Below are 24,935 nucleotides of genomic sequence, written 5' to 3'. Positions count from 1 at the left end.
CCACATTCACACAGCGAGTGATCACGAACTCTGATTTTTGCTAAATGAAAATTAATAATTAATTTTAAATTAAAATTAACGGTGTCCATTTGACATTGATAAGTTCGTTACGCAAGCGTTCGGATACACGCTATCGCCTCATCAAAGGAAATAGTACATGCGCAATAGGTTATATGACTTAGCCATCTCAACAATTAAAAGTTACTTTAAAGGTGCGTTCTTATTTTTTTTAAATGAAGGATTTGTTTGTTACATTTGTTGGTGTTCAAAATATAGTATTTTTGCGTACAATATATATTTTTTTCAATAGTATATAGTACGCTGACCCGAAATATAGTATAATACGATATATGTATTATAGTACGGTTGGCAACCCTAGCTGTACTAAGAGTTTAAGACTTGATAAAGGAATGAATTTGAAAACTGACGAAGGTTTTCAAACTCTGACTGTACATTATGTGTACAATGTAGTTAAGATTCGAACTAATGGGCAGTTATCAGTGGTTAATCTTATTCGAATTTTGTACATAATTTGTAACAAAATCTGTACCTATAACGTAGTATTGTTCGTTCCTTTAAAATGTATAGTTATGCTGCCATTACAGTTTATTATATCCGTGAAAAAGCAGCTAACGCTTATAGGTTCTCTAAAGAGGCTATACATGTCCATAAGAACCTCCTTATTTGAACAGAATTATTATTTATCATTAAAAAAGTAATAAAATTTAATGTTTAATTTCAGAACGTTTATCTTGTTTTTTTCAACCTACAATATCTTAATAGTAATAATTCTTAAGTCTCGTATATAGATGCATATCTATGCAGATAATCGTATACGAAATATATATCCCTATAAGAGGTGATATGGGGGGTAGTCCTATTTGCAATAATTTAACCCCTATTTGCATGGCGCAAAAGTGAATCATTTCTGAGTTATCACATTTTTTAAAAAGATGCAACTTCAAAAATTTATTTAAAAAAAATGTCAACTAAAATCTATTTTTTTCTTCTGATTTATAAAAACGATTACACGTTCGTTATTTGTCTACCTTTGTATCTTTACTTACCTTTACATCTTTTTGATACCTTTATATATTTTAGACCGCCTATCACCTCTTAACGGGTATACATCGAATTATACGGGTATACCATCGAGGCATATGTATATTTACAATCCTTTCGAAAATACATAATCTAATAATATATTATTGTTATAAAATTAATCATTTAAAAAGTGAATTCTTTAGGTATTACAATAAACCTTAGTTTAACGTAAGGTCGGAATCTTTATCGACCTTTTTTTTAAGAATATCAGAATAAGGATTTCTTACCGAACCCTACAATTGTAAATAAATTGTCATTGACGATGTATAAAAGCCCTGAAAACAAGTTCACTTGTTTCATTTCAGTTATATTATCTGTTGAAACCGGACGTAGAAGTAAAAAAAAATATTCAAATTAAATAATATTAAAATATTATTGTGATTCTTTATAAGTGATTTATTTCGGTTATGACTAAAAATTAATTTATTCTACTATAGATTAAAAATGTAAATCCACGCAACTAAATAACAGTCATCAATCAAAAATACAACAAATAGAAAGTTTTAACTTTTTAACCCTTTGTATAATCTAAAACAAATTAAAAAAAAAACTAAATTTTCGGACCGGCTATAAATTACTTAAATTAAATCTCAAGTTAAGGTGAAAAAAAATTTTACTAATATAGAGACGACAAATTAAAAAAATCATTTATTAATATGCGATTAAAGAAAATGATCACTCTGAAAACGTGCTAATGTATTTTTTAAACATTGCGTGGACGAATCCTCGAAAATTTTTACTAGTTTGAACTAGAATTAAAAAAAAAAAAGAATAGTCCTGAATTTAACGTCAAAATGGACATGAACTGGACATATCATGTTGGTCTGCGGTCCCCAAACCTCACAAACACGACTGTCAACTTACAAGAAAACTTTGAGATTGATCTGGAAGATACAAATTGGATTTTAACATCATCCTTCATCATATTTACTATGCAAACTGGTTTGTATACATTTTATCACTAACATTTTAGGCTGCAAAAAATAGGGCCTGTGTCCGAAAGGATGCTAAGCTGACTACGAGCTTATGTCATTGTTTTCTTTTTTCGAAATTAACTTTAGTGCTTTGCATATTTTTTTTTTAATATGCAAATAGTTGATATTTGAGAATTGAGATTTTTTTTATCTTGGCAACATAAAACTTAGCGGAACAAAAAAATAAAAAGAATTATTTTATTATGATTATTTTTATGTAGTTTCTGTACAGTGTGTGCGAATTTTCATTATGAAAATTGGAAAAGTTATGAGAAGAAAGCGCGGCAAAATAATAAAAACTATAATGTTGATTATGAAAACATCATCATCGGTATCCTAAGTATGTTTTTAATGCTAGCATGTTATATCTTCATTTTTTTTATTTTAAATGTCTGTTCGATTTTCAAATATCGAGTTTCTCATCTAATCCCTTTTGAGATCCTCCTACGATGTAGTTGTGTCTGTATGAGTGTGTCAGTGTATAAAAATATACACACACTATAGTGAGTTCTATAATATTATTACAATATTACTGCATACATAGTATAAAACAAAGTCGCTTTCTCTGTCCCTATAATCTTATGTATGCTTAAATCTTTAAAACTACGCAACGAATTTTGATGCGGTTTTTTTAATAGATAGAGTGATTCGAGAGTAAGGTTTTTGTATATAATACATGGACAACATAGTAAAGAAATACTGATAATTTTAGAAGTTCTAATATGATGTCCTAAATAAACAAATTCCATAATATTTAGTATAATTATTGCACCCGTGCGAAGCCCGGTCAGGTCGCTAGTAACATATAATGAAACAAAATTAAAAAGGCATTCCAAGCATATTGAAATTTCTGATTATGTACCTAGGTGAAAATGGAAGTATAGATTATAGACAGACTGAGTCGACGCAAATAAAATAAAATTAAATCGTGTAAATGTTTAAGAAGAGATTTACACGATTATTTAAGATCAGTTTACAACTACACACTGCACGAATATATAAATTGTATGCTTATTTATGTCCTCGATGTAAATAACACTTTTATTGCAATTTGTATTCAAAACGATCTTTACTAAGAAATTGTAACATTTCGCTTGTTTTCCTTTAAAATGTCGTCATGACGCAATATCTGCTAAAGGAAGTGTTCCAAGGTGTTCATGCAGCCTTAAAAGATAGATAAAGGAAATTTCCTTAACGCATTGTTGTAAAGTTTCGTAAAACATCAATCGAGGAAGCAAATAAGATGAATTCTATTATAGAAAATCTTTTTGATCCCACGTTGTCGCGTTTTTGAAGACACATTAAAACTAGCGACCGGCCCCAGCTTCGCACAGGTGCAATCTGACATCACAGTGGAACCGTCTAAAATTATTAGTATTTCTTTACTAAATTGTCTTTGTCTACACTAATATTATAAAGAGGAAAACTTTGTTTGTTTGGTTGTAATGAATAGGCTCAAAAACTACTGGACCGATTTTAAAAATTCTTTCACCATTCGAAAGCTAAATTAATCCCGCATAACATAGGCTAAATTTTATTTTGAAAAAAATAGGGTTCCGTAAGATATTTTGGGTTTTTCGGACAAAAAAGGAAAAAATCTACCAAAAAAGTTGATTTTTTGCTTATGATGCCTAAACTATAAAAGATAGAACTATAAAATGTTCTAATTCCGGTCCTTAGAGGGCATAATGACCTCCGACCCTAAGAACCTCATCAGATTCGTGGCTGATGTTGGTCTGGCTGAGGTGTTGTGATCACGAATTTGAGGTTTATCACAATAGATCCAAGCGCCGGTTGCAGTAATTCTTGTAAGTAATGTGACCGTGCCTCAGCAGTAGGGATATTAGAAGACTGATTATGAACCGTTATCTATGCGGGCGAAGCCGCGGGCGACCGCTAGTATTATATATAAAAACCTTATTCTCGAATCACTCTATCTTTTAAAATAAACCGAATGAATCCGTTGCGTAGTTTTAAAAGATTTAAGGATACAAGAGATATAGGAATAAAAAGCGACTTTGTTTTATACTATGTAGTGACAACGATTATTCTGTTTAACTACACATAATAACTTGTATCTTAATGCCTCACTGCTAGGATGAGGAGAAAGTTAAGACCTTACTCCATCAAAATTCCAATGCAGATTCTTAAATAAACTAGTGGCAATATGATTCTACATTGAAATTAGACACATGCAATTTTTCTTAGGACAACAACAACAGCCTGTAAATTCCCACTGCTGGGCTAAAGGCCTCCTCTCCCTTTGAGGAGAAGGTTTGGAACATATTCCACCACGCTGTTCCAATGCGGGTTGGTGGAATACACATGTGGCAGAATTTATATGAAATTTGTCACATGCAGGTTTCCTCACGATGTTTTCCTTCACCGCTGAGCACGAGATGAATTATAAAGACAAATTAAGTATATAAAACAGCGGTGCTTGCCTGGGTTTGAACCCGCAATTATCGGTTAAGATGCACGCGTTCTGGCCATTCCTGGCATCATTGGGCCATCTCGGCCATTTCTTAGGACGTTAGTCCTTAATCAGGAGTTTTAGTTAGTTTTAGAATATACACGCAAAGATATAAAGAACCAGCGGTATTTGCCTGGTTTTTATCGCAATAATTTGTTAAGATTCACGCGTTCTTACCGATGGATCATCTTGGCTCACTTTTATTACAAAAATCAAAATCAAAATAAACTTTATTCAAGTGGGCTTTTAGAAGCACTTTTGTTTTGAATCGTCATTTAACAATTAAGTGAAGCTACCACCGGTTCGGAAAGTAGATTCTACAGAGAAGAACCAGCAAGAAACTCAGTAGTTACTCTTTATCAACATTTAGAACCACATTGATTATTTTAAAAGATATCCATTTGACCATTGACGATCTTCGTCGAGTAGTGAGATCCCGGATTCGATTCCCGGCCGAGTCGATGGAGAATTCATTAGTTTTCTATGTTGTCTTGGGTCGGGGTGTTTGTGGCGCCGTCGTTACTTCTGATCTCCATAACAATATATATATAACAATATATATATAACATAACATAATCTCTGATCCCAAGGTAAGCTAAAGCACTAGGCTTTAGCTTACCTTGGGATCAGATTCATGTTATGTGATGTGTGATTGTTGATGGTATATTTAAATTTGTTTTCCAAGGTTTCGGAATGCTGGAGTCTGGCTGCGTGTCCATAAAGAACGAAGCGAATATCATGATGAAAAATCTTGCAGACATCTCTTTAGGAGGTGAGTTTTAAAATATCTTCTGGACAATTCACGACAAAATGGTAGCAAAAATGCTGGCATTATTTTACCAAGTTTTAATACTGTTCCTATTCTGTAAACAACAAATTCCCACCGCTAGACTAAGGAATCCTCTCCCTTTGAGACGAAGGTTTGGAAAATATTCCAGCACGCTGTTCCAATGCGTGTTGGTTGAATACACATGTGGCAGAATTTCTATGAAATTTGACACATGCAGGTTTCCTCAGGACGTTTTCCTTCACCGCCGAGCACGACATCAATTATAAATACAAATTAAGCACATGAATATTCAGCGGTGCTTGCCTGGGCTTGAACCTGCAATCATCGGTTAAGATGCGTTCTAACCGCTGGACCCTCTCGCCTCCCTTTAAACAAATAAAGAACAAATGTATGCAATAAGGGGCGATATATATGTTTTCTATATAAAAATTAAAGCAAAATACCACCTATTGATTAATCACGAAACCAACAACAATACATACAAACTTGAAATTTCCTTATAGGCTTCACTTGGTGGTAGGGCTTTGTGCGAGCCCGCCTGGGTAGGTACCACCCAATCATCAGATATTCTACCGCTAAACAACAGTACGCAGTATTGTTGTTTTCCGGTTACAATGGACATAGCATCTTAGTTCCCAAGATTGGTGGCGTATTGACGATGTAATACTAAAGAATAGTTAATATTTCTTACAGCATCATTGTTTATGGGTGATGGTGACCACTTACCATCAGGTGGCCCATATGCTCGTTCGCCAACCTATTCCATAAAATAAAAAAAGACATCCGCTAAGAACGATTTCGTAAATATTAGGTAAAAAGGAATTGGGTGTTTATGTTTTATAAATTTCGCGTGAGTGAAGCAGCAGTTTCACAGTTCGCAGTCAAGATGGTACTTGTACAGTCGGCGTAAGAAAAGAATCGTTACCTTAAGATCTATTTTTGTGTGCTCGTATAAGCGATAATCTGCTTTACCTATCGAGAATGACATATGGCGTCGCAATGATTTGATGTTTAGATTCAAAAGGTACTAAAAGTTTAAGACTTGATAAAGGAATAAACTTGAAAACTGATGAAGGTGTTCACACTCTGACTGTACAGAGGTGATGATTAAAGTTATGAACTTAACTATTATTACAAGTTTTCTTCACCCCCCAGGTCTGACATACTGGATCTTCGGTTACGGCATGTCTTTCGGCGAAGGTGCCCTTTCCAACCCATTTATCGGTGTTGGCAACTTCTTGGTAGACCCGCCAGTGGGGGACGCGCTGATGGGGCCAGTGTTTGCGTCATTTCTATTCCAGTTGTCGTTTGCGACAACAGCGACAACAATTGTCAGTGGAGCGATGGCAGAGAGGTGAGTAGATGTTTTAATTATAAACCATTGCTTATATTTTTAAAAAGTGAAAAGATTTATGGTCCCAGTGGTAAGGCTTTGTGCTCGCGCGTCTTGATCTCGTAATACCTACTATATTTACCCCGTCATCAGATATTCCAGCGCCATATAACTGTACTTCGTACTATGGTACTGTGGTGCTATATGTGTGTGTACTTCGTACTATGTGCTCTGATTTGAAGGAGAAGGTAACCAGTGTAACTGTGCACAAGGAGCATCTAAGCTCGTCATCGACTAATTTATTGATAACTTCGCTTTTTAATTATTACAATGATATAATTTAATTACTTACGTTACTCTATGATATAATCAATGACGGATTTACAAATCTGCCTCTAGCAGGCTAGTAAGCTATTCAATTATTGCCGCCCTTACTTTTTTTTTGCAACATTTATGATTTGTGTTCAATCATCCTCATTACATCGGTTTTTTCCCGTTATTAGTGTGATTATAAACTAGGTGATATTTCAGTCAGTTACTAGATTAGTTTTCCAACCCGCTATGTAGTGACGAGTATACGGATTACGGACGTAATGTGTATACATATAAGTATAAGTTTTTTTTTTAATTTCTGTAAGAAAATAACAGCAACAACAACAACAGCCTGTTAATTCCCACTGCTGAGCTAAAGGCCTCCTCTCCCTTTGAGGAGAAGGTTTGGAACATATTCCACCACGCTGTTTCAATGCGGAATTGGTGAAAATAACAAATTTGAGCTAAATTTGCCGCCCCATTAAATCTGCCGCCCTAGGCTCCAGCCTACTTAGCCTATTGGTAAATCCGCCACTGGATATAATATCATAAATAATTGTTCATCCTTAGGTGCAACTTCAAGGCATACTGTTTATTCTCGTTTTTAAACACCATCGTCTACTGTGTGCCAGCGGGCTGGGTGTGGGGGGAGCATGGGTTCCTGAACAAGTTGGGGGCCGTGGATATAGCTGGTTCCGGTCCTGTGCATCTTATTGGTAAGACGAACAAATATATTCTTTTATTGTTGGAATTACATTTATGTGATATATATCACATAATAAAGTGAAACATAATTATTATTTTTCCTATTATTTCTTAAAAGTATACTTACAGTCAGTTTCATAATAAACATGTATAAAAAATTCTTCTTGTTTTATAATCAATGTGAAAGTAACTCTGTCTGTCTGACGCTCTTTCACAACCAAACCGCTTAACCGAATTTGGTGAAATTTGGTATGGAGCAAACTTTAACTCTTAAGAAAGGATACATAGGCTACTTTTTTCCTGATACATGACACATGACAACCCTAAAACGCGACGAAGCCGCTGGCGAATACCAGTATATTATATAAATCTTACCATATCTTTAAAATTTTAAAACTCTTAAATGATAATTTATCCTTTATCTAAGGTGGATCGTCAGCCTTCGCATCCGCATTGATGCTGGGACCACGTCTTGGACGATACGCCAGGGGTACCGATCCATTACCCCTCGGAAATCCTGTAAATGTCGTGATGGGGACTTTCGTGCTGTGGTGGGGATGGCTTGCCTTCAATTCGGGCAGTACTTATGGGGTAAGTTATATTCTTATGCCCGCACTTAATCTAATGACCTCCGTGGTCGGTGTGTACACCGGTCTTCATGGGTACGCCACTCCGAGGTCCCGGGTTCGATTCCCGGCCGAGTCGATATAGAAAATTAATTAGTTTTCTATGTTGACATGGGCCTGGATGTTTGTGTCGTCGTTACTTCTGATTTTCCAAACACAAGTGCTGTAGCTACTCACTTTGGGATCAGAGTAATGTATGTGATGTTATCAAATTAAAATTAAAAAAAAAAATCCAGTAAGAACCAAAGCTCAATATTTTGTTACCTAATAGCTAGTAGTCCAATAAGAAAGAACAAATTCTGATACGTTATTTTTTTCAAATCTTTTAGTCCAAATATCGAGTTCCCGTTTTTAATAACTGTAATAAATTCTGATTCATTAAATGCTGATGATGTACAGGTTCGGAAGCATCATCAATCACTCTACTCCATATATCAATACTTATCACCCTGAAATGGTATCTTATTAAATGGTAACTGACCCAATATAACAAAGATACGTAGATCTCATGGTCTTTTGATAGGAGCGTAAGACACAAAAGTATTAATATCTTTCTATAGACAAAGTAGTGCCGTTTAAACGCTAATTTTGTTTAGAAAATAAACATAGTCTTCGAATGACAGCACTAGTGAAAATAGACAAACCTTATATACTCTGTATAATGCACAACCTACAGTTCTAAATTAGTATTACGTTTATTTATAAAAACAAAAGGAAATCTCTGCATAAATAATACTCTAATTATACTACCAAAGTTTCAATAGCAAGCTTCGTCTAATCAAAACGGCATTTTTTACATAAGAGGATAAAAGCCAAATGAACAAAATTTGACAGCAAAGTGATACGATATCATTGGTCGAAAGCTTGAGTAATCTATGATATGATTGGTTTTTGAAAATTGCCTTTTGAATCGTCCATGCTGTTATCGAAACTTTGGGAGTAAAAGTAAAGTTGATAATCAGTAGCAAAGAGTATATAAAGTAATCAGTAGCGCCCAATATAGCTAAACTAATGTTGTCTTAGATTTTCGCGATTCGTGGTTACGGGTAGACTGTCTACCTGTGACCACGAATGCTGTAAAGTGTTCGAAACGTCGGGATGATAAAAATAATTAATATACGCGATTTAAATCCGTTAAAACTAGTTTTATTTCAATAGCTATAAACTATTGGCAAATGAAATATATTAAAAACTAAAATTTGATTATCTTTATTCCTACTTCGATTGGAATAGACCTTAGATTATTTGGTGGTAGGGCTTTATGCGAGCCCGTCTGGGTAGGTGGTACCTACCTCTCATCAGATATACATCGCTAAACAAGGGTGAAGGGTGAGTGAGCCAGTACAACTGTTGGTGGCGCATTGGTGATGTAAGGAATGATTAATATTTAATACAGCGCCATAGTCTATGGTTGGTGGTGACCACTTACCATCAGGTGGCTCATATGCTGGTCTAGCTACCAATACCATAAAAAAAAGATTGTTTTAGACTTGGGCCAATTATGTAAATTCAAGGTCAAAGCAGTTAATTGGTCTTAACTCCTGAAATAACAATATCCAAGCAATGTAATCGACTCAAACCTTTTCATGGAACAAGGTTGTGGAAAATAAAGCAAATTGCTCTCAGCCAGATAATGGCTGAGCCAATTATGTTTAAATCGTTCTATTTACATGACAGTGAGCACGGCAATTCGATGACTTGGCTTAAACGACGCCATTTTACGAATTGATGAGTTCGACAAATTGTTTGTTTTATCGTGCACGCTGTTCTTTTGTGTAATCGTGGAGTCATTTGCATAAATTAATACGTGCCTTTTATTGATTTTTTCCTTTTAGAGTAAATATTCGGTCAGTTGCCTTAATCATTATTTAAATTTTGGGAACACCTATTATGTATTTGAATCAACAACAACAGCCTGTTAATTTCCCACTGATGGGCTAAGGCTTCCTCTCCCTTTGTGAAGGTTTGGAACATATTCCACCACGCTGTTCCAATGCGGGTTGTAGGAATACACACGTGGCAGAATTTCTATGAAATTAGACACATGCAAATTTCCTCACGATATTTTCCTTCACCGTCGAGCACGAGATGAATTATAAACACAAATTAAGCACATATATGAAGCGGTGTTTGCCTGGGTTTAAGCCCGCAATCATCGGTTAAGATTCACGCTTTCTAACCACTGGGCCATCTCGTTATTTAAATCGGTAACCATAAAATGATTTATACGTAGAAATACAACACCGCTGAATTTTCATATGCTCAGTTTGTGTTTACAATATATTTCGTAATCGGTGTTGTAGGAAAACGTCGTGAGGAAACCTGCATGTTTAATTTCAATCAATTATCCTACCCCTTAACATTTACAGGTAAGCGGCGCGAAATGGCAGTACGCAGCTCGGGCGGCGGTCATGACGATGATGGGATCCTTCGGTGGTGGATGCTTCGGTCTCCTGTAAGATAACTCCACTGATAAACTTAAAAATCTAATACTACTTAGATATATATTTGATATTTATTACTAGATCCATATTGTTACGTTTAAAAAAAAATTAACACTACCCTCAAGTTGAGAGTATAAAAGATAATACGTAAACAATTAGACACAACACAACAAATGGTAGAGCACTTCAATAAATATCTAAGACCATGCCAAAACATACATCTAATAAGTATTGACATTTTAGTGTTTTTCAATCACTTAAGCAATGCGCGCACTTGCGACAAATTTGTCACTCTCGTCGTCAGTCTTTTGCTATCTGCACTTTGACTGTTGACTTTGGTGCGCGCAAAATGGCGTCACCATCTATTCAAAACGTAAAAATTCGTGAAGACGATACCGATAATGATGTTCTAGAAGAAGTGGAAAGACCAGCTCTTTATGATAAAAAATTGAAAGAGTATTCAGATATTCACTTGAAAATGAAAGCTTGGGAAGAAAATAGTACCCAGTAGGAATTCTCTTCGCTTTCTTTTTCTGCCGAGACTCACGAGTTCACATAGAACGACCGTCTCATCAAAATCCATAGTGGCAAATGACACTTCAATTTCGAAAATGTTTTGTTACTGTCTCTATTAATGAGCGCATTCCACTTTGGAAACTTGACGTGACAATGACAAACACTTCAAAGTCACCATGACAAAAATCACCAGCGCGCTCTCTTAGCATCGGCAAATTCAATAAAACCGATTACTGCCGATTTATTCAACCAATAGAAATAACTCCATATCGCGCCATACGACGAAGTTATTACGTGTGTGTAAAGATCATATTCACATTAGAAATATATATTAATAATTTGTTAGCGTATTTAATTCGGGTGTGATCGGTTTTACGAATTTTGCCGATGCTACATGTATGTTGTGTCGTACTATACCTACTTTGTGTAGATATCGAATACTCCTCAATTACTCTACCGCCAAACCGTAATAATTTGTTTCAATGCAGGTTTTCGAACGGTTTGAACGAATTATTTAGCGAATTTATTTACAGACATACCATATCGCCACATCTTTTCCTGATAGCCTGCCAATCTTTTGAAAAATAATAATGTATATTTGCAGTTTCACATTAATAAAGAACAAGGGACGCGCAGATGTCATGGAATTGGTTAACAGCATCCTGGGTTCACTGGTGGCTATTACTGGTGAGTTAGTCGGACTTAATAATTTCTTTATTTAAACTAAAACTCATGACCTTAAACCTACAATCAAATTTGAAGTTCATTAGTGTCATTACAAATTATTTATGAAAAAAAACAGCCTGTAAATCTCCCACTATTGAGTTAAGGCCTCTCCCTTAGAGGAAAAGGTTTGTAACTTATTCCACCACGCTGTTGCAATGCGGGTTGGATGAATACACATGTGGGAGAATTTCTATGAAATTAGACACATGCAAGTTTCCTCACGGTGTTTTCCTTCACCGCCGAGCACGAGATGAATTATATACACAAATTAAGCACATGATTAATCAGCGGTGGCTGCCTAGGTTTGAAGCCGCAATCATCGGTTAAGATGCACGCGTTCTGACTGGGCCATCTCGGCTATAATTTGAATAATGTTAGAAGAAATGAGAGTGTTCTTCTGCTTTATAAATAAATTTTCACTCTGAATGAGCTATTTTATTAATTTAAAAAGCGCTGGTATTGAATCCAGAACTGTATTGGAACCTGTCTGATCTCAGCTCATCAGTGTTAAGGTGAAACTAAAAAAAAACAAAAACAAGAGGAAACCCTTCATAGTTCTATAATATTACCGACACTTATGATTACTATGCAATAGGCTATTTGACTGGTTTTTAAAATCCATTTCATATTATTTAGTTGAAGTTAAGGAACCCAGTAAAAGTTGATTTTTTTATTTCTAGTACATATTTGTCGAAAAATATCATATTAAAAATTCCATATTAAAATAGCGCGCAAAAACGCTACTTGGACAATATGGCGCTGCAATAGGGTCGGTGACGTCACTTTCCTGTATTTTAATCAGTGGTACATATAGTAGAAAAGCAAGGTTAACAAGTGACTTCATCATAAGCCCGGCCAATCAGGAGCGTTTTGTGTCACGTGACAAACGTTTGAAAATTTTGCATTTTTGAATAAATTAATTATTCTTTTAACTTTCGTTAGTAAATAACCATTTTTAAACTCATAATATACACTGATTACAATAATTCACCATTTATTTTGCGCATTGTCAAATAGCCTATTACTAATTAAGTTACCAACTATTTTTCAATTCTCTTACAGCGGGTTGCTTCTTGTACCGCGCTTGGGAGGCTGTGGTCATAGGAATGCTGGGTGGTGCCATCGCGTCCGCTAGTGTTCCTCTATTAGATAAGATGAAGGTCGATGACCCCGTCGGTGCATCAGCTGTTCACGGAGCTTGTGGACTTTGGGGTGAGCTATCAACGAATATAATCTCATATCAAAGAGTAACTAAGTATTGAAACTGTCGTCAGTTCTTCTTGAATCTAGAAACTTCTATTCAAAACTTCTTCTTAAAACCTACTTGAATAAAGGATTTTCAGAAGTTTCAATTTTGGTTGAATATATGTATTCATATTTGCGCTTGTGCATGAATATATTTTGTGCATGTGCAGTAAGCTAGTTTTCAAAATGGCGCTATTAAATTGTTAATGGTTGTACAGTGTACACTCACGATCCACTTAATCCAATAAGCTTCCTTAGCTATAATTCCTTAGCTTTGATTGTCACTCCTTCTGAGTTTCAATTGCAATAATGCATAATATCTATAGGTCGAGACCTCCCAACAAACATTTGAAAGGTCGCCACAACGTGCCACCTGTAACTTTTGGTTCTATAAGCTGGTCGCCGTTACGCTGCTATAACGTCGACATCACCAAGAAAAGGCCCATTTTATACGACTTAGTGTCCTATAAGAGTCATGTAGCGGTCGCATAAGTTACTTTTTGGTCGCATAGTGGTGGCATAGTGGTCGTATAGAGGTCGTGCGGCAGACTTATAGTGTTTATTACCGCTGCTTTACGACATTTGATCGAATAGCAGTATCCAACACGCTTCTTACTAGACTATATTTGTTGTCAAAGTGACTGGATAAAATATTAATTGTAAATTGAATTTGAAAGCTGTCACGAACATACTTCATTGATTGTGAACATTATTTTTTATTTATTCATCAATGTGTTTACTTCGAAACTCAAGTCCAAGGAACATTAATCTGATGGGAAATTAATTTTATCGAGTATAATGCGCTAGTTTTATCTATGTAATGAACGCGCTAGTGTAATTCTTTAAATAAATAATATTTTATTGAGATTTTTTAAAGTAGGTTTTAAAAATTACCTTTACACGACTTCAAGTGAAGGAAAAGACTTTTATACAACTTCTAAACGACGTTTCATTTTATGTCATTATTGGATTTGTAAATATTCCGCCATAGAAAACGAAATTAGAGTTCAGTTTAGTATTTGTCAAGTGTTTAAAACCTTGATATTTTATATACCTATTGAGTATTTATTGGTTCAGCTTTGATAAAAAAAAAGGTACGTGATATAATAGATCAGATTTTATGCCCATTTTTTTAGATTATCACGAAGCATATCATTTTCATGGGCTTCATTTGTGCTACCATAATCGGAACTATCACTAATACACAATCTAGCCTTCTTCCTCACTCCCCGTTCAAAATCAACCGCCTTTTTTTTCTCGTGCCAGGCAGTTACCAACAGTACCAGCTCGGCACACCCAGTGCCGTATATAGCGCGGTGCCACCGGTGCCCAGGCACAGGGCATAGACTCTCGGGGGCGCGAGAATAGACAGACTGGGCAGGATTATTGTTTTTTCGTTTCACTCTTGTTAATATCTCGCTGAGCCCCTAGTACTCGATTCCAATACAAACTTACTCACATGCTAGTATCATTAAAAACATACATCGCGCTCATTTTTTGGCAGCCCACGAGCGCATTTGTGTTTAGTGTTTATCGTTAATGGGCAACGCATTACCAGTAGTAAACCTGCGTTTAAGTTTTAGTGAGTTAGACAGTAATTAGGCAAAGGGTCTGCTTAAATAGGGCGCAGTTATAGAAGCTCGCACATGGCGCAGAAAAGGCTATTTACGGCACTGGGCACACCACGCCACGAGAGGAAGTGACGGGAGTCCCACAATAAGGTGTCGATAACCGAATCAATAATCATACTAATACATGTTATTTCAATTAAAAGAAACGTATTTAAAAATCAAAACCGTACTAAATATTATTATTTTAATTAAACTTATATAAGTATATTTAAAAAATCATGACAACTGTTATAGAACCCCTAAATGTACTTTCTGCGCTTCGATTAATATTACGTTGCTCAGAACTCATTAAATTTCGTACGGAACCATCTCCAATTGATCGACAGGTAACTTGTCGTGTACTTATATTCGATGTAATACAATTGGAGGTAAGAAATGATGCATAATTTTTTTTAACTTTCCTTTTAAAGTTGCCACTTTTTTATCTATTTGCCCAGCTTTTTCTATCCATTTCAACTATGTAAAATTATTTTTACAAAGACGCAAATGAATGGCGGTATATGTAATATTTAGTGTATTTTAAAACTCTTATAGGACATTCAGTCGTATAAATGTCGTGAAAAAGTCACGTTGACTTAAATTCGTATAGGAGTTTTATACGTCACTCTAATACGACTATAGTCGGTATAAAAGTCGCAAAGACGTTTCTACTGCCACAACGCTGGTTACACGACTAAATACCGTGTTTTAGTCGTATAAAACAGTCGTATAGACGTTCCTACGACGTTTTTACACGACTATAAGTCAAATAAACTATAGGCGGCACTAAGTCGAATAATAGAATAAAACGACTTCTATACAACGCTTATACAATTATTAGTTGCGTGATTTCTTCTTATACGACTAAAATGTTTGTTGGGCTTATACATATCGGTGTGAAACAAACGCTAGCGCGATTCAGAATTCGGCCCTTTGTTACAAATTTTCAGTACAAATATTCTTGTTTCAGGCGTTATAGCAGTTGGTCTGTTTGCTGATAATCCAATACCCATGGACACGACTAATGGAAGATCTGGTTTATTTAAAGGTAATTTAATTTTGAGGACATTCATTAATAAAACCATTGTAAGAAATAATACACAATCACTATTGAAAAAAAAATGCAACGAAATAATATATAAATGTTATTTTAATTCTAATTATGAAGAACAAGAAAGAGACAGATGATATAATCTATCTCTTTCTCTCGTTAACAAGACATTCGTAGATAATATCGAAGTATCGACCTCCACTCCACAAAATAAAAATAAAAAATCAGTAAATATGTTATTAAATTATAATAACGGTATAATGTTTGTTAAAAGTCATTTTCTTTTAATGTATTTAAAGTTATAAAAGTCTTATAACTTATAAGGAATTAAAATATTTGCTCCGCAATAAATTATTCAAACGTCAGATCGAAAGCAATTGTTTAATTTACTTGCAAAATAATTAAGGGCATCCCCGCTCCATTCCTTTGGCGAGAATTTATTGTAAATCCTCCTAAATTATTGAATGAGGATAGGTTTCTATAAATGAAGGTGGCGGATGGTACCTCCTCGGAGTCCAGACATTAACTGGCGTGTGTCTGATGGCGTGGGGCGCGCTTGTCACCATGGCGCTATTGTGGCTCATTGACCTCGTACTGCCCATCAGGATGGATCCGTATGAGGAGCTGCTGGGCGCTGATCTGACGGAGCACAAGATAAGACATTCTCAAGTGAGTAAGACACCGTGCTACAAAGTTATACTGCGATAAGACCTACATCGTTAATAAAAAAAATATTTTTTTTAATTTCTTCTGTTTTGACTTCGTGTGTTTTTAGTTTAATGTTCAAATGTATTGGTTATAAAAATTAGGAGTTTATATTAATAAATTAATCTATACAAGACACAAGGGATAATCTTAGTCGTCTAATTTGAGAGCATATCATCGCTCGCTTAACGTTTATTGGCTAATTTATCAGACAGATTAATATATATTACTTACGTGCAAAATGTAGACTAAAAAGTTTTTAAAGGCTTTACAAAATATGGTAATATAAAATTAATTACTATTTTATAAATAGGTAAATTTTAGGGTGTTGGTTTTTATTTGGTTGGTTTTTTGTGTTAGGCAAAAAAAAGCTTGGAGTTCAAGTTTGCTTCATACCAAATTTCATGAAATTCAGTTCAGCGGTTTGATCTTGAAAGAGCGACAGATAGACAGACAGACAGAGTTACTTTCAACAACAGCCTGTAAATTCCCACTGCTGGGCTAAAGGCCTCCTATCCCTTTGAGGAGAAGGTTTGGAATATATTCCACCACGCTCTTCCAATGCGGGTTGGTGGAATGCACATGTGGCAGAATTTCTATGAAATTTGTAACATACAGGTTTACTCACGATGCTCCTTCACCGCTGAGCACGAGATGAATTATAAAGACACACAGCACATGAATCAGCGGTGCTTGCCTGGGTTTGAACCCGCAATCATCGGTTAAGGTGCACGCGTTATAACCACTGAGCCATCTTGACTCATTATTCATCTATTTACTTTCACATTTATAATATTAATAAATATTTGGCTTGAAAGTGTGTATTAATTCATGGTATACTCTAGGTGGACGTTTCCCGAGCGGTCTCGGCTTTGAGACCGTATCACAGGTCGGTCAGCATCGAGGAAGTCGGCGGTATTGGCGTGAACACCGGACATAGTCTTGTCGTGGATAAGTTACAAGAGGTCATTTAAATACATTTAATTAATAAGAGTCCCGTCTTAGAGTCAACAAATGCAAAAGATTTCAATGGTCCAATACTTGCCCATCAATGGTGGCTCCCCCTAAAATGTAGTGCCAAAATGTTTGCACTCCCTGCCCTCTGGTTTAAGACGAATAAACCAGGGTGGATGCCTGATTCACACATACAGTTAATTTAGTGCTACTCATAAATTTATTTGCCATTCATTATTGTTTTTTGTTAAAATTTATAGTTTCAGTTATTTAATAAATTATCGTGTAAAAATCTTATATTAAAATTATTATCATAAATCAGCAGTATAACTTAGACTGATATTTATACTGAATATTTAACCTTTTAATCCAGATTCATAAGAAAAACAAAGGACAAGGAAAGCTTAACGGGAATTTGAAAATATTCACCAATAACGGTTTTATCGGAGATACCGCATCCGAGCCAAGTTCGTTCATAAATAACGGTTTTTTAAATAAACGTCCTGGCAACCCAGAAAACGATCTCCATCGCGCATTGGACTCAATGGAAAAAGAAATTAGCGGAGAGAAATTTAAAAATCGAACACATCCTGAAAATGTCGCGAAAATTACAGTGATACCAGAACAATTGAAGGGAAAAAAGTTTAAAGAGTTGTCTGCGAGTGAATTGGCCGAATTAGGTGAACTCAATGCGAGCGAGGGGCGATTTAGATATCGATTCACAGAAGACGATTATAAAGACGACGTTGAAAGAGGCTCAGTTACGAATCCGAATATGCGATGGATCGATTAAGTTATTCTTAACTATAGACTACTACTTACTAGATTGCTTTGTACATAAATTATTTAATCGCAAAATCCTTTAGTTTTTTAAAACTAAACGATTTTGCAATAAGAACATGCTTTGCTAAATTAGTATGATTTAATAATAATTTACTATTCGAAAAGGCTTGTTATCCTTTTTTAGACTCGTTTGTGATAGTAATAGTGAATAATTTGATTTTAATAATATACTATTTCTATGAAGTTTAAAGATTGCGTAAAATAATCCACTACACTTACAATTTTATATTGTAATGTGCATTTTTTATCGTAAGCACTTTTAATTTATTTATATAGATTACATAGGCACTTTGATTTCTATAGATAGATATGTTCTAGAGAAAGTCAGCAGTTAATTTAATTATCCGTTCGTAAGCGGTTCTATCATGAATAAGAAATATGTGTCATTGCATTTTTAACGTTGTTTTAAAAATAACTAATAAGGAAAATCTGGGATTCGACTACAAGGAAAATGTGTTTTTAAGTTATTAAAAATGTATGTTAATAAGTATATTTTTTATTTATTTATCGTTGACAAATAAACTATGTACTTGAACTGTAAACATTTTTTATTTAAATAAATCTAATAACAGTAAAAAAGTACGAAATGTGGAAATTTCCATCATGACATAGAGGTTTCCTCAAGATGTTTTGTTTTATCGCCGAAAACCAAAACGAATTAAAAAAGGACAAATTTATTGAAATCCTTCCAATCAAAAAATTAATACAGATAAAGAAACCTTCAATTTACATAACGTATCAATGACTCCGCTTATATTACGTAAGTACTACTAACGTTAACTAATAAATTCGTGATTAATAAAAAATTATTCCTCTTCACTAGTTCACTACTTGATCAAATCCATAATGAATATCATAGATTATTCTAGTTGGATCAATAAAATCGCATAATTTAATGAAATGATTATTTGCGCTTTGTCCTCTTGTAGTTGTAGACAGTTGTCGAATTTCAATTTAACCCGACATTTGTAATTAAAAATCAGTCTTCTGTCCGCTATGCTCTTTTTTCTATACAGATTATTATATCTCTTATGTAGGATATTAAATAATTATGTATTCGTTTGATTTCCCCAATAAAAGACATAACCCATTTTGTTCTCCCTTAGGCGAGTTTAACCTTTGGCCAGATGTATAAGTTTTATTAAAAAAAAAACCACAAACAAAAAAAAGTTTATTCAAAAACAGAGTTGTTGAACCAATGATTTATTTCAGTTGGCAGCGCTTTAAAGCCCTTCACTGCTTCCTTGATATCTTCCAACGGAGCTGCCAGTGTGTATAGCTTATATTCCTTTTGAACTCTGCTGGTTGTTGTATCTGTGTTGTATATAGAGTCAGTGTTCTTAACTGGCATTATTATTTCCACTTCCTGCAGATGTTCAAATGCTTTGAGGATCACTGGCCGTGGAACTGTTTGGGTTGAAGAATTCGTGTTCGAGAATTTTGTATATCTGTAACATATAAAAAAAATATATTTAATATAGGTAATATAATGTTACCGCCGAATGCATCGATGCCTTGTAGCGTAACATTTAAAAAAAAAAAACAATATCCTGTCAGGCTTGAGTTTATTTTTGGCGGGAAATTTGGATGCTTCAGACATAGTATTTCTGAGTTAGAAAATTTGTCGTTTGAATTGAATTTTGTTTTTTTATTCATTTAATCTATTAGTCTATTGTTTTTATATAGTCACTTTCATTAACAAATAATTTCACCAAGAATAAATTATTCTGTCACTTTCAAATTCATAAAAAAATATTCCTTCGAAATTTTTTTCATTCAAAATGGTAAAACGGTCAATTTCTTTGCCACACTATGAATTGTTTTTAAATACAGTGAAAATGTCAATCAATAGCTGATTTTCTAGAGTTAGAGATATTTACAATACATAACTCTGCAACCTCCCAACTAAATTCAGATAAAATAATAATTGTACATAATAGTTGGGCGTTGCTAAAACATATAACGCCATTCGAACGCCACATAACAGTGATAATAAAACTGATCAAATTCTACTTCCAGTAGAATTCCAGTGTAGAAAGGAAACCTGCATGTGTCTAATTTCATCGAAATTCTGCCACATATGCATTCCACCAAACTGCATTGGAACAGGATGGCGAAATACGTTCCAAACCTCTCCTCAATGAGAGTGGCGGCCTAAACCCAGCAGTGGATCATTTACAGGCTGTTACTTTACTTTACTTTATAGATAATTCTTACCTGTGTAATACCATCTCAAAATTCATCGGCTGACCGTCAAATATTTCCATACCGTGCATCATCGCAATGACCAGAGACAATTCCAGTATGGAAAGAGATTGTAGCAATTTTATTCTATGTTCAGGTGATACGGTGTGGTCTATGACTGATGATATATCATTTGCCTCTATGTATGGCTTTGATAGGGACAGTTTTGATACTATTTGAAACTGGAAAAACAAAATGTTTAAATATACTAAACTAGTTGTCACTTGCGGCTTCGCTGGGGTTTTAGATTGTTAGTTGTCAAGTGTTAAGCAAAAAAAGTAGCCTTTGCCTTTCCTTGTAGTTCAAGTATCCTTTTCACCATATTTCATCAAATTTGGTCTATTGGTTAGGTTATGGAAGAGTGGCAGACAGACAGACACCAACCAACCTATACCATAAAAAAAATGAAGGATGTCATGTCCCTTATGGCTGTAATTACACTTGCTTGCTTTGTTTTTTCAATACAAAGTCTAAATCAAGTTTTGGAACTAGTAACTTATATATTTTGTTATTATGCCACCAACAGGGTCTTCCATAGATTATATAAAACAGAAATATATTATGACTATGATCTATTTCACGATACCTGGCTTAAATTATATTGATTCAAGTCAAAATGAAGCTTAGTTTAGAATAAAAAAATTACCAAAACATCTTTAAATAGCTGTTCATTGACAGTATAGTAAGAGAACTTTTCCAAAGCATCAATAACTTTCTGATCTTCCGAAACACTTTCTATATGTGCGTTCCAGGCTTCGATAAAACCATATACCAGACTTTGAAATTGGCTGGAATCCACTTTGCATCTTGTGAAAACTTCTTCTGGAATTGCATATTGGTTATCATCAACTGTATCAACTTCCATTTTTTCTTCTATGTTCACTGAAATAAGACATATTTAAATTAAATGAAGATCATTTCACTAGCTGAGCTTTTTGTGTAAGTGTAATATTAAGGACTTTATTGTATTGAACTCTTTCAAATTTTATATCAGTGTAAAAATATATATATTGTTAGTGTGCTTAAATAAATAAATAAAATAAATAAATAAATAAATAAAAAATAAAATCATACACTGGCATTTGTTTTCTAATTCTATTAATTTCAACGTGAAATAATTCAGGCGCAATAGCGGCATGCTCAATTTAATAGCATGGTATTAATTAAAGTACCATACCTTACAAAAACAATGTAGTATCGAAAAATTGCTATATCCAGATATTTGCTATTGAGTCATTATTATGTGAAATAACAATTATTAAATGATTAAATAGTTTTTGTATACCCTGGAAAGAACTTCCTTTCATTGAATATTTATACTGACGGACACACTCAGGAGTGTTAACATTGCCATTTTAATAATTATTTGGTAGATTAACTTTATAATTTCTTATCAGTTCCATTCCTATGGTTTGAAGTCAGAAATATGGAATGTACTGTCTTCTAAACTGGCCTAACTTGGACCATTGAGTATTTAGAAGATGTATCTTTGGTTAAAAAAAGGATTACCTATTGACTTTCTCCCTTTACGTTTCTTTGAAATCTCTTTAACACTTTTCTTGGCTAAATTCAACGGCATACTGAGATATTGAACAAAGTTTTCCTTGCATTTACTTAAAGGTGACTTCTCAACACCTTCTTGATTTTCGTTCGGAAATAAGAAGATATGCCTGTGAGAGAAACGGGATTTGACTCTCTTTTCTAGCATTTCCATCACATCTATGCGGTTTGTTATACCTGGAATATAAACACCGTCATAACTAGTTAAGTATTAGAAAATGTTTAGAAGCTAGCTAGCTAGCTAAACCTAGTCGATCCTTATTGGTATTTAACATTACTATTATATATGTTCTATATTCATCAGAGAGTACAAACTGTGCAGGAGATATTATAGTTCTTACGTCTATGTCCTCAATTTCATAATATCAATAGTGGATGGCTATCCAAAAACCACAGTGAGTTCAAGTATAGATCAACAACTCTGAATGCAGTATGAAGTATAAAAGAATATCTGTAACCTACCTCTGAGCTACTACTGAAGGTTACATAATAATACTGTAAATAACATAAATGACCAAAATATGTATTTGGTAATAGGAACAACAAACAAAGTTAGCAAATAGGCCAAAAAGTTTGAACCATTTTTGTGTACAGTGATATTTTATCTACTCGTAATTATTCAATCACATTTCTTTTGAACAATTTGCTAAATCATTAGCTGCCAATATTTATTTGCCTTAATGTCTAAATAGAGGTACTAGATCAGGGATAAATTTATAATCAATAGAGGTAACATTTTGCGTGTAACCTCTATTGATAAACATTTATGATGATTTCGTTATTTATTTTTTTAAGTTTAAAGAAAATCTTGTCAGCTCTTTAAAAATCAGCTCATTCTTAAATAGTAACGATGGTATGTCCACAAGTCTTATTAAAGATGAGAACTCATAATAATTAAATTGCAAAAGTTGTTCACCCATTTTTCTTGAAATTATGTGTTCTGGCTTATTGACAAATTTTTCTAAGTTTAATATTCAATTGATTCTCACCTAAAACACACATAGGTGCTTGTTTACTGTGCGTAATATCAAACAAGTTGTATAGTAATGTTTGTGTTCGGCCGCTGTGACAGAACATATCAAATTCTTCTAACACAAATACCATGCTTTTGCATTTTCGATCAGCACCACTAGTGAGACAGCTGAGGAGGAAACTTAGATTCTCAGCGAATGTACCGAACACACGATCACCGACAGCATTTTCTAATTGCATCTGAAACATTATAATAGAAATATTGTATTATACGGAATAAAAAAAAGATATTTTATGTGTGTACGTAAAATAATATTCATATATTAGAAATAATGAACTAAACTCAAGTATCAGACAAATTATATAATTAATTCATAGAAAATCTACTTCTTATTTCTTATTTATTATGATATAGGTAGGCAAACAGTGAATTTTATTTATTGAATGAATCTAAATGATATTTAACATACCTAACTATATATTGCAATAATTTTTAATTTAAGGTTTTAATTTTAATATTTATAATGATCATGTATAATTTATAATAGTAATTATTAATATGCTTTCTACACTCTGATAGTTATTTATGTATTAATTGTTATAGGAAACTGTTTTGGTTTAAGGATTAATTATGTACAACATTTATAATTATTAATAGCACTGTTTGTTTCCAAAATATAAATAAATAAATAGTAAATAAAACAGGCAAATGGGTTACTCAAAGGTAAATAGTGACCACCAGATAACACTATAAGAAGACATTCAATTTTTGACAACCACTTTGGGAGCTAAGATGTTGTCCCTAACCTGTTGTAACTGGCTTACTCACTCTTTAAACCAAAACACAATATGAATTATATTCTGATTAGCAGTGAAATATCTGAAGTGAGTGTAACCAACCCAAATTTACTATCAATTAATAGGAGCTATTTACCTGTGCTGTTATGGACTTAAGTGCAATCTTGTCATCTTGATGTATTAGACCATTTAACTTTATGATGAGAGCATCATTCACTAAATCTGCTTCCTTTGAAATCTGTTGTAGCACCGAGTTGATGAGCTAAAGACATAGAAATACTTATATAAATTGCCATTGAACATTGCTATATATATATATATATATATATATATATATATATATATTTTTGAATGAATGAATGATTTATGAACAAAAGGCAGGGCAGTAGTATGTCTGCAAATGGCACAGAATAGGAATGATTGGAGGAAGGTGGTACGAAGTGTACAGGAGAGTAACACTCATAGGAGTCACGATCCTCATTAACGAGAAAACGACTAGGAAGAAGAAGTATATATATAATTTATATTCCTATATCCATATCGAAGTCCTATGATAACACTAAGGCAAATTTTACACGTAAAGTTAATTACAAGTAGATAGAGAATACAAATAAGATTCAGAAAAATATTAACTCACAGTAGTCTTTCCACATCCTCGGGGGCCAATAATTAGAGCTGAATGTGACTCTCCGTGCATAATTGAACGTGATATTAAATTATAAACATGATTTCTTTCACTTTCATGATCCCGAAATCTAATATTATCTTCTAATATTTTAAGCTTCAAATATTTTCTTAAGAGTTTGACTTGATTTAGGGACTGACTTTCAGATAATTCATGCATTATCATAAATTTCTCTAATCTTATACTATGAATAAACCGTAGTCTGTAACAAACATGAAACAACTCACAACACTGTTATAAATAATAATTGACGTTTGGCGCCAAT

General features: G+C 33.9%; 2 protein-coding genes across 2 annotated transcripts; one reads left to right on the top strand and one right to left on the bottom strand.

Annotated features, from left to right (window-relative positions):
- The first annotated feature begins 1,887 nt into the window (after positions 1-1,887).
- LOC124541271 (putative ammonium transporter 2) lies at positions 1,888-18,379 on the top strand. The gene is made up of 12 exons (XM_047119176.1): positions 1,888-2,046; positions 5,237-5,323; positions 6,497-6,695; positions 7,557-7,702; positions 8,119-8,282; positions 10,687-10,772; positions 11,882-11,964; positions 13,066-13,215; positions 15,829-15,906; positions 16,400-16,578; positions 17,460-17,579; positions 17,942-18,379. Exons 1-12 carry the CDS (start codon positions 1,899-1,901, stop codon positions 18,359-18,361), a joined length of 1,860 nt encoding a protein of 619 aa, XP_046975132.1. The 5' UTR covers positions 1,888-1,898; the 3' UTR covers positions 18,362-18,379.
- A 1,190-nt stretch (positions 18,380-19,569) lies between these two features.
- LOC124541070 (origin recognition complex subunit 4) lies at positions 19,570-24,900 on the bottom strand. The gene is made up of 7 exons (XM_047118887.1): positions 24,623-24,900; positions 24,122-24,247; positions 23,205-23,427; positions 22,165-22,392; positions 21,302-21,537; positions 20,629-20,837; positions 19,570-19,859 (listed from the first exon to the last, which is right to left on the bottom strand). Exons 1-7 carry the CDS (start codon positions 24,833-24,835, stop codon positions 19,583-19,585), a joined length of 1,512 nt encoding a protein of 503 aa, XP_046974843.1. The 5' UTR covers positions 24,836-24,900; the 3' UTR covers positions 19,570-19,582.
- Positions 24,901-24,935: the final 35 nt, after the last annotated feature.

The sequence above is a fragment of the Vanessa cardui genome, chromosome 27 (assembly GCF_905220365.1).
Source record: "Vanessa cardui chromosome 27, ilVanCard2.1, whole genome shotgun sequence".
In the NCBI taxonomy this organism is placed as follows: domain Eukaryota; kingdom Metazoa; phylum Arthropoda; class Insecta; order Lepidoptera; family Nymphalidae; genus Vanessa; species Vanessa cardui.
The sequence above is the reverse complement of the archived record's forward strand: the minus strand, read 5'-3'. Positions and strand labels throughout refer to the sequence as shown.